General features: G+C 53.5%; 1 protein-coding gene across 1 annotated transcript in view; it reads left to right on the forward strand.

The window, feature by feature from the left end:
• Nucleotides 1-439: 439 nt before the first annotated feature.
• The window catches only part of PMP22 (peripheral myelin protein 22), a gene marked incomplete at its 5' end in the record, with an annotated part of 15307 nt that continues 4867 nt past the window's right edge, over nucleotides 440-10879 (forward strand). The window contains one exon of the mRNA XM_010137171.1: nucleotides 440-530. Coding sequence (XP_010135473.1) covers nucleotides 440-530 — 91 coding nt within the window. The remainder of the gene's footprint in view (nucleotides 531-10879) is intronic.

A 10879-nucleotide genomic window follows, 5' to 3' on the forward strand; every position in this document is an offset into this window, starting at 1 on the left:
GTGACTTCCAGACTTCTTTCACCAGATTCTTCTTTCCTGTATTTTTTTTTTTGTGTGTGTTTTTGGGCGGTAGTAGTAGTAGAAGAGGTTACAAAAATCTTTGGAGGTGTTAGAAATCACATGGGAGCGTTCAAATAGCCCGGCCAGGCACCAGACGAGGACAGTGGAGGGGAGGGAAGTGCACATCTCCTGTGGGACTTGGTCCATGTTTAAAGAGAATAAAGAGCTGCTGTTTTTCTGCCATTGAGGTGAAAGCAGCTAAAAGCAAATATCCGTATTTACTTTCCAAACCCCTTTCTAAAGAAAAGTGTGTGCCTGGAAGTGCCTGGCCGGGCACGCGTGTGCCGGTACGCACTGGGGCTGCTGGGTGCCGAAGCTTTGCGGGGGTACTGGGAGGTGTCTGCCCGGGTCCTGCTCACTGGGCTGCGTCTCTTTGCAGCAATGGCTGGTGAACGGCGGGCACACGGCAGACCTCTGGCAGAACTGCACCTCCGGTAGTGTCTTCCAGTGCCTGACGTCATCCACGAATGGTGAGTGCTCCCAGCAATCAGGGCTGCTGCTGCCCCTCACCTTTATCCTTCTCCTGGACTTAGGAAATTAAGGGGCATTTGGCTTTGCAGGTTGTTTGTGATTCCCTCTGGCTTTTTCCTGCACACCACTGAAGTTGATCCCCTCTACCCCTTCCTCTTGCCTCCTCTGCCCTGTCCCCGGATGAGGGACAGTGCTCTATTGCAGTCCCGATGTCCTGGTGGGGAACGCAGGGCTGGCCCAGCAGCAGGGGAGTTGCTCCTCTCCCACCTTGACAGTCCCTGAAGTTGCGATGGGGCTTAGTACAGGTCCAAGACCCACTGCCCGTTGCTCTGCCCTGCTGCCCCCGAGCTGTGGGGCAGCACCGTTGCAGGGTGATTGTCACACTGTACTGCAGTGGAGGTGACTGGCTGGAGCGCTTTTCGGTGGTCTCCTGTTATTTGCCTGTTTCGATTACACTTGGATGTACAACCACGGGGCAGCCCTTGGAGCGGGGTTTGCTGGGTGGCTGTCGCAGTGCTGGCAGCGGAGGGGATGTTTTTGGCACACCTTCCTCTTGCTCCGGTTGTGAGAGTGTTTTACAGATGCCCGTGGTGGCCTGAGGACAGCCTGGATGCCCTGTGCTCTATCTTGATAGCTGCCAGGCTGAGTTTTTGGGCACGTTCCTCACCTTGGGCTCTTCTTTGTCCTGCTGCGTCACCTGCACATCTGGGGTGGCTGAACGGCCACCTCTGGACCAAGCTGGGTGAGAGCTGATGTCATGCCTCGTGACACCATCCAATGAGCTGTTTGCTGAGGTCAGCAGGGAGGAGCGCTTGCTAAGACCCCATGACACAGGGTTTCCAGGGCACCTAGTGGTACCAGTAACATGAAATATGTGCCTGGGGAGTCAGGCAAGCCTGTGCCTCAGTTTCTCCAGAAGACAGGGCTAATGTCAGTGATGCCGCATCCAGCATTTGTTTCCAGTTAGCCTGGGTTTTTGCTTTCCCTTGGAAACAGATTCTCCCAGTGAAACCAACTGTGAATCATACCGATGTTACTGGGAGCACAGTCACACTACACCAGAAACACGGTCCTGGCGTAGGAGCAAACCAAGGCCACGTGGTGTTGGCAAGGCAGGAATGGTCACAGCACTAAGAGCTTTCAAAGGCTCTGGTGGTGATGGGAGGCTGTCGGAGGTTTTTGTCGGTTCAGGTCACCCTAATCCCCAGCCCGCTGGGAGAAAACTCTTCCCTAGGCTGAAATGGGCTTGACTCTGGTTTCGGTGGGAGCGAAGCCACCGCTGCGGGTCTCTGCTGACGCCTGGTGGTGTCCGGGCCGGCCGAGAAGCTGCTGGATCCCATCCCAGCCTAGGAGCCTTCTGGAGCCGCGTCCTTCATCAGCAGTTGGCTGGTGCTGGCTATCTGCAGCGTCGGCAGGCTGCTTCACGGCCATTCACGCGTGCTCCAAAACTGCTGACCCCCCGCTTTGGAATAAAGCGATTGCCCCCCCAGAATCCCAGAGCCGACGGCTGTAAAGCCTCCCCAAATCTTTTGCTTTTCAAAGCTGCAGTGCTTTTTCTGGGTGTTTGCACGCTGCTGTGTGGTGGGAAGTTGTAGGTGTCCAAAATGCTGGTTTCCTCCGCGACCGACTGTCCTGCTGGCTGTTGTGAGTCTACACTGCCCAGTTCCCAGCAGGGCTCAGAGGGGCTGTCCTCCGGATCCTTTCCAGCCGTGATTTTTTTATCATGAAAGAGGCTATAGTTAAGATGACTCAGATCAAAATGCAGTCGCGTGGCTGCGTTGGGTTGATGAGGTGACCCAGTGGGCTGCTCGAGTGGAGGTGCATTGCGCTTGAGTCTTGGAGATCTCTCTGCCGGCTGCTGTTTGATGAAGGGTCTGCTCTGGCATCAGGAGAAGGTTTTTTTTCTTGGGCAGAAGCTGCCCCATCTGCCCCATGGCAGGGGTGTGGGAGCCGTGCTGCTGAGGACCAGCCTTCACCTGGTGGGACCCTGGGTGCAGGATCCAGAGCTCACTGGTGCTGTAGGAATACAAAATCAAAAGCTATTTCCTGGCCTTATGGAAGGATTTTGGAATCTGTAAAAACAGGATTAAAATACCACGCAGCATCTTTTCTGATGGCTCCCTGCAACCTCCCTCCCCACTGCCTGAATCCAAGCCCCTTGGTCCCACCACCCCTGTGCTGCCAGAGCGATAGCGGGGACACAGGGCGAGGATGCTGTGGCAGGGCCACCTCTGAGGCTCACGCTCGTCCCCTGCCTGGTCCTTGTTACGCTCCCCAAGCTCTCTTTGCTGGGAATGTGTTTACTTTCAAACCCAGGAAAGTTCCTATACCAAACACCGCCAACCATCCTCATTTAAATCCCTTTCCAAACAGGCTGCACACGCTACTCCGTGTCACAGAAAGCCTTAAGAATTTGTTTCTCTGTGCCAAGGACGGTGCTTAATGGTTAATCGCAGAGTGCCAAGGTCTGCTCGGGGCTGAGAGCAAGAAATCCTCCTTCAGGAATTTTGGCAGAACTTGGTCTTTACGTAGAGGCAGTTTTTCTTCTGGCCGCTGTAGCGCAGCGATTTCTTCCTCTTGTTTCGGGAAGTACTCAGTGCTTGGAGAGTGGGCAGTTAGGTAGAGCTGGGCCTCGCGTTTTCAGCACGGATGGGGGCTGTGGGGGGTGGTTTTGCTGTCGTAGCAGAGCGGTGGGTTTGTGCTGAGGTGCTCTCGTGGTCTCTGTGCGGCGCAGGTGGATGAGTCTCCCTCGCCCTCCGTGCTGCTGCACGGGGACCCTTTTGGTTAGATGGTCGTTATGGGGATGCCCAGCGAGAAGCTGGACTTGCTAAAAGCAGCTGCCAGCAAGATTTGCTTGTGTTTAACGCTGGGGCAGGTTTGGGACCGAGCTGTTAACCTTATAGATTATCCCATGGGGATGCAATAAGCGGCAGAACAACCCAAGAGTCTGACCGCAGGACTGTCACGCTGCCGTTAGCAGACCTTGGGCACAGGATGGACCTGGCCTCGGTGCAGCCTGAGCTCCCACCTCCCAGATTCCTCCGGCATGGCTTGAACCGCATGTGAGAGGGCTGAGTGGTCCTGGTGGGAGCGAGCGCGGGGAGGGAGGAGGAAATGCCAGCTTGGGGGCGGATGCCCACTGCTTCGCCTTTTACAACTGCCTGCTTGTTGCTTTGATTTCTGCCTTTGCTTGTTAGATAATGACTTTTTTTTTTCAAGAGGCCGAGAACTATGGAAAAAATGTTGCAATCTTTGCTTCGTTTGCGCTGTCAGACATTCCTGGAAAAGACTTATCTGAGGAATTCGGCTCTGAATCCCAGAATTGTGTGTCGGCACGGCCGTGCGCCAGCCCCCAGCTGTGTGATCCCGCTGCAGGCATGGGGCACGTGGCCCGACCTGAGCTGCTCAAGTGCTCTTGAGTAGATTCCACCCCAAATTTCCAGTCAGCAATGGGTTTTATCCTCCAAAAATGGCCTTTTCTCTCCAGAACTGAATTTTTTATGCAGGCATGACAATTTTTTTCTGCTACCTTTTACTGCTCTTCCAGTGATTTTGGTGGTAATGCTGAATGCAAGGAAGCAGTGGGACCTCTGCAGAGATCCCTACATCCTTCTGTGACGTCCTTCCTGTTGTCTTCTTACTGTTTCACCTGTCGCTGCTCTGTGGCTTTTGCATGACTGGCTTGTTCACAGGCAGGCAGGTTATTTTGGGCTTTTTTAAAGGGAAAAGAAAAGCGCAGACGTTGGGAACTGCGCAGGCTGCTGATCCGCGTGATTACCAAGCGCCGTGAGCTGTGTGATGCTGATGATTTCCTGAAGCGATGGACACAGGCAAAGCCCCGGTGGTTCACCCAGAGCAAGGACCTGCCCTGGGCCTCCCGGGTGGGCAGAGATGGACCTTCTGTGGATGGGGCAGGCACTGGGGGACTGCCCTGCTCACTGACCTTCCCTCTTCCAGAGCCCCTCTGCTCTGGCAGACGGGCCCTTAAGCAGCACTGCTGGTGCTTGAAATGCATTTTCTTTGTGCTGGAGGAGACAGGAGAAAAATCTTCATCCCTGCATGAAGCAGGAGCATCTGTGCCCTGACCCGTCGTCAGGGAGGAATCGCACTGCTGCTTCTCCGCTTTAAAATGCGTAACTGAAACATTTGAGCTGGTTTTGCTCTGAAGTCACCCCGGAGTGGCTTTGCTGCCCTTGTTCTTTCAAACTCTTCCAGCAATGCTGGACTTGTGTGACTTACGAAAAGCATGGAGAGGTGGAGCTGCTACCTGCTGAAATCCTTTTTGTGGCCAAAAACAATGTTGTGAGGCTGCATTGAAGCCTTGCACTGAGGAAAATTATTTCTTAATGTCTAATTCTATTCATGATAGTGAGTATAAAATATCTGAACAAAAAAGAGACAAGGACAAATTTGTCCCTGCTCACTGTAGAGACCAGATGACCTCGAAAGGGGTTTCCAACCCCAAACATTCTGATTCCATGAGATTCCACTGGAAGAACTGAGACTGCACCAGCTGGACCAAGGCTTGGAGAAAGTGCCGCTGGTGAGGGGCCACTTCCTAGTGCAGGAGAGTGAGATGGAGGTGATAGTCCAGCCCCCCGTTTCCCCCAGCAAATTAGAAATGTAAAGGTTTAACACATGGTGTCAGATTTTCAAATCTGTCTGCCCTTAAGCTGTGTGTCTTGCTGAGGCTGCGGGTACAAGGTGGCTCCAGCCTTTGGTGTTATTTCTGACGGGCGGCTGCAAGCCAGCAAGAAATCACCCGTGTTTGAGGCAATTGCCTGTATTTACGGATGCTGAAGCCCTGCAGTAAATAACCTACGGCTTGTTTGCGTGAGAACCTTTATACTCGAGGTTCTAGCCATCATCCAGCTTATAGATCACAGGTCCAGATACCCTGATGTGGGGACACCTCTGGTCCCTTCGCAGTGTGTGGCAGAGCAGCGAGGAGCCGGTTCATAACCTCAGCAGTCTGTGGGTCCGGTTCACCCACTTTGTCATTCATGATAGATGACATCGGCTCAAATCTGGCAGGGTTGAACTCCTCCCTGCCAGCTTGTGGGTGACTGCACCTTAGTCATCTAAAATAAACTGGGCTGTTCCAGGAGAATATTTTGCATTTCAGATCAGTTTCTGTCGTATCCATGTTGCCTGCAATAGGAAAGGGATTTCCTCTGCTTACCCAGGGTTTTGTTGTTGTTTGTTCTTACAAAGAGCATCCGATAAGGAGAGGTGGGGAACCTGGGCAGTTTTCCTGCTCTCAGCGGCTCCAGAGCTCTTTGGCTCTCCTATTTCTGCGTAAGGGGGTCAGTTAACCTCCCTGCTGGGTGGGGGACTTTGGCCCATGGGAGAGGAGCACAAGGGAGGAAGAAGGCAAAACCTGTGGGTGAACTATGGCTGCCAAACCAGATGAAGGGGTGGGGGAGTCCACTGTAGAGTGCAGTGCTGGAAAACTCTTAATCCAACATTTTTTTTGGCCTTGATGAGATTCTTGGCTGTCCCCATGGCCACAGGCTGCATGTACCACTGTTCCCCATCCCTGCTTCTGGCACCTGGACATGACATCAGTGGGAGTTGGTACCTAAGCCCTTTGGATGACTGAGCCTGAAACGATGTATTTACCACCTCGACTCACACTCACACACAAGCCAAAAGAAGGTCAGAGCCATCAAACCAAGGGTCTTGGAGAGGAGCTGACTTGGGCCTTGTGGAGCTATTGGAAGGTGTTTTTCATGGTGCCAGCAGCTTTCTGCTGCCTCAGCAGCACCAGCAGTTGTCTCTGCGGGACATGAGCTTTGATGATCTGATGGGACATCTGAATGTGGCTGCTCTGGAGAGCTACAGACCTCCTGGGACTTCTTGGATGGATCTTCAAGGAGAAGGCAAAAGGAGGAAAAGAGGACTTTGAGGGTTTCATCTTCCGAAGGGAGCTACAGAAGAGGACCAGGAAGTCTTGGACAGGAATTACAGCCCTATGTTCATTCACTACCTCCCTGCAGCCCTGGTGTTTCCCAGCTGCTCCTCCCCTGGAGCTTACAAATACTTTTGGAGCTCTTCAGAGTCCTGCTTTCCTGGTGTGGTTTCCAGGAATACCTTGTTCCAGCACCCTGCGGTCCTCTCCAGGGAGTGGATGTAGGAGGACAGCAAAGGAGCACCTGTTGGATGAAAAACATGCTTTTCCCAGCTTAAGAATCCAGCAGCCCAGATTGCGGCCGGGGAAGGTTTGACCTGGTACCAGTGGGAGGTCTGGGATTGAAGCAGAAGAAAGTTGCAAGGTCATGGAGCTCTTTTTTCCCCTAGGAGAACTTAGGGGCTCTGCCGGATGTGGCTGATGAGCTGTGGTGCTCTTCTCGGCAGGAGAGATGTTCACTTCATGTGGCAGAGCTGTGGGTGGTGGTGGTGATGGTGGTGCCTGTGCTGCTCAGGAACAGCCCTGCAGGGAGCTGAGAGGTTTGGCCTTTCTGGCTTGCTACAGCAAGTTGCCAAGGGGCAGCATCTGAGGTTCAGCACCAGAAGAATGATGCAATTGAACTAATATTTCTGTATGTCATTTTACCCATTTCAACCCTCTTAAAGGGTTTGAAAATCAAGGTTCAAAACCACGGCAAGCCGCAGTGCTTGTGATGGGACCTGTCTGCTTCACAGGCGAGGGCGTGAGTTCGGTTCAGGTTCTCCACCAGCCCTTGAAGTCTGCTTTGGAAACACTGCTCAGAAAAGACGTCTTCTCCTGGCAGACCCGGGCTGGTGCCTTTGTGTCAGTAGATGCACGTGCTGTTCCTGACCCTGCTGCTGCTTCATTTGCCGCACTGAAGGAGAATGTTTTACCATATCGATGTGGTCATGACTTCCCCTCCCTCTAGTTTTGTTTACATTATATGCTAGGGTTTCCTCCTGAGTGGGTGTTTTCTGCCCCAGAAGGGGACGTTTCAGTGTGGAGTGCACGCGCGGTACAGCTCTCCGTGCAGAGTGTCACCGTCGGCTGCAGGTCGCAGCTCATGCGTGGTTTTAATGCACAGCGCTAATCTAGTGGTGTCTTCTCACGAGTGCATACGGCGATTGCTCAGATAAGTTTCTTTTCCGTTTGCCTTTCTGATTGTGCTTCGCTTACTCCTTCTCCTTGGCTGGGTCAAAAGAGGATGAGATGTCTAAGATGGAGCAGTGGATTAGCCCCTGGGGAGCCAATGCCTGGCCTCAAGGCCCTCTGCTCCTGGCCAAGAGCATGCTTCTGCCTGCCCCATCAGTGCAGCTCAGCTGCACCCCTGGTCCAGGTATCAAACCTCCCTGCGAGCAGGGCTGGGGCTTTGCTGGAAGGGGTTGGGGCAGCTCCAGGTTTCAATTTCTGCCCTGGGTTTTTCTTTCCCATCAGATTTTAGGGCAGTGAAACATGGTGGTTAGCACTCCTGAGGTGAAGGTTTTTCCCTGCTGTGAGCACACCAGGGCTTGCAGAGCTGAGGGATGTTTTCAAATTTGTTTTATAAAAACTTCTGCCTTTCTTTCTGGCTGCCTGAAAGGGCTCTAAAAAAGCTCCCGATGGATCCTCTCCGGAAGTGGCGTGCAGGGTGTTATCTGTCCTTCCCACACTGTTTCCTTTTCTTCCTCCTCCTGAAGAACAAAGATATAAACACAAAGCTGAAGAGATGCTGGAGAAAAAAATGGAATAACCAACTGGCTGCCCAGGGGAAACCACAAATAACAGTCTGGGAGCAAACAGTCCTGACAGGGTGGTGGCACAGCTCAGGGGGCTGCGCCCACCCTGTGGGCAACCCGCCTGACTTTTTTAAAGCCTGTAGGTCGGACACAGCACTAATAGCAAGGGAGCTGAAAGCTGAGGGGGTTGAGGAGGCAGCACTCCTATCTGCAGTTATCGTGGTGGTTTCGAATGAGTTAAAGGCAATTAGCTGTCCTCAGGCCACTGAAGTCTGCGGGCAGCCAGGCTTGGACTTAATAGGAGTAAAGCAGCTGTACCTGTGGGTGTCTGAGTCACGAGCTGGGGATCCTGCCATTCTTTTTTACGAAGGAGACCAATAAAAGTCAGTAAAGGGCTGGATGTGAGCATGCCCAGAGCTCTGGTCTGTGGGATCGCCTCCGGATTTCGCGTGACTGCTGCAGCCAGGCAGCCCAGCTGGCTGCCAAAACCCCTCCGGTCACAGGGGGCTTTCCCCCTGCTCAGTGCCTGCCTTTCTGTTCCTCTGACACGGCTCTTTATTCAACGGGATTTTGCAAAGCTGTATAAAACATTCACAAAAACATTTTACAAAAATGAGGCATGGGGAGGCGGATGCAATTAAAAGGACAGCTCAGCTTCGCTTTCCGTCTAGACAGCCTTCTCCTAAAATAACCGGCACTTGGAGCATCCACCTCCCAGCAGAAAGGGCTCCTCTCTGGGCCAGATCCCATGGCCTTTGGAATCACAAAAGACTTGGCTTCCTGGCTCGGGACCACGCTGCAGGGCTTGGGGCCATGCAGGCTCTGGCTCAGCTGGACACGGCTCTAGGGCTTAGGAAGGGGTGAGCTGAAAGCTCAGCTTCACCAACCTGGTCTGGGAGCCCTTTCTGTGCTGGAGCATGGAAGGAGATTGCAGCTCAGCTGCTGGATATCCTCTAACTCTCCTCCTCTGGCCCCATCTGAGCTGTGGTTTACGACTGGACTTTTAGCAGCACTTGGAGCTACCTCATCCCCACTGTGTCCCACTGGCTGAGCACGGCCAGAGTTGAAGGGTCAGGTGTGGTTGAGGCAGGGGTTTCCCTGCCCAGGTAAGTGAGGTGAGCGAGATATATGGGACACTTCGTGTGACATCAATGTGGAAACCATTTCCTGGAGGTGACAGCAGTGACAGCTGCTCCTTCCTAAGGAATGGCAGCAGCTGGTGGCCATGGACGTAAACCTGGCGGCACTGGGATGAGTGAAACGCGGCTGCTCTTTAAGAGGACCCGTTAGTGCTGCAGAGCGTTTGGCACAGGAGCAGGGAAAGGAGGGGAAGGAAAAAGCTGTCTGCAGGGCGCAGAGGCCGCTCTGGGTGGTTTCAGTCTGCTTTGGCAAGCAGGGCCTGAACTCGCTCCATCGCATCAACGTCTGGAGGCAAGGTGCAAAGACAAGAGGTAGAATTGATGGCGCAAAGTCAAGCCAGACATTACTCAACTGCACAGGATGTTCCCCGCAGGCTGGCTTTGCTGGAAGGGCTCGGGCGTGGATCATCATCGCGGGCCCGGCTGAAGGCTGCGCCTCGCTCTGGGGTTCAAATGCCGCTGTCACCTCTGCGAGTGCCGCTGTGAGGGTTTGGTGGGGAAGCACAATCGCTCCTCCGGGAGCAGGCGTTGCTCTGGGCAGTTCCAAACGGCCTCGTTTGCTGCCTCAAGTGTTGGAGGATGCTAAGCCGGAGTGTAGCTGTATTTGGGAGGTTTGCTGCGTTTCAGCTGTTTGCTGGAGAAAGCCGGTTCTTGCAGCGTGCAGCCGGGGGAGTGATGATGGGGGGAGTAAAACCGTGGCAGGAACACGGGACTCTGGCTGAAACTTCAGTGCTGCCTAATTCTCCCCTGTCTGAGGACCCAGCCCGTATGATTTCTCTGCCTTTCACTGAGTGGTTGGTGCCTCAGTTTACCTGTACCAAGTTCTGCCTCGCTTTCACGGTGAATTAATCAATGTTGCGTCCTTAAATACCTCTCTGGGAAGGCTGTGAATGCTCGTTTTCATCTCAAACTTTATAAGGAAAGGGAACGTACAGGTATTTGTGATCACGGCCCCGTCCCGGTGCTGTGACGCACTGCCTCTTTCTGTCAAGCTGCAGCAGCTCGTGGGATGGAGCAGCGTTTTGCTTGTTTATTTATATTTTTTTTTACGTGGGGAGTTACACACCCATGACGCCTGGAAATAGCTGGGCAGTGACTCATGCAGGGGCTGGTTGAACTGGTCTGCTCTGGGAGGCAGCTGTGTTTGGCACCTGGGGAAGGCTCTTTCCAAAAGGTTTGACTCCACAAGGGCAGAGGGTGTTCTCACTCGTTGTGTGTTTATTTTACCTCTGAGCTTGGCCAGCGCGGTGTCTCACGGCTTGTTGCACATGGCTTTGGGGTTTCCAGTACAGCTGAACTCCCAGGGCCTGGCGAGAAGCTGGCAGAGAGGCTGTGTCTGGGTTTCTGTAGTCTTCAGACTGGGGCTCGCATCTCTGCTCATATTTTATTATAAATGCTCCCTGAGAAAGCGCGTGGCCCCGTGATTTGTTTTACCCCAGCATGCTGGTCCAAGCACGTGTCACCCTAAACCCCAGGCAGCGTCGTGCCTGTGCGGAGGACCTCACCATGCGGAGGACCTCGCCAGCCAGTGCGGCTGGATGGGGGCCCAGCCCCCCTCTGTT

Source organism: Buceros rhinoceros, unplaced genomic scaffold (genome assembly GCF_000710305.1).
Source record: "Buceros rhinoceros silvestris isolate BGI_N320 unplaced genomic scaffold, ASM71030v1 scaffold15045, whole genome shotgun sequence".
Classification (NCBI taxonomy): Eukaryota; Metazoa; Chordata; class Aves; order Bucerotiformes; family Bucerotidae; genus Buceros; species Buceros rhinoceros.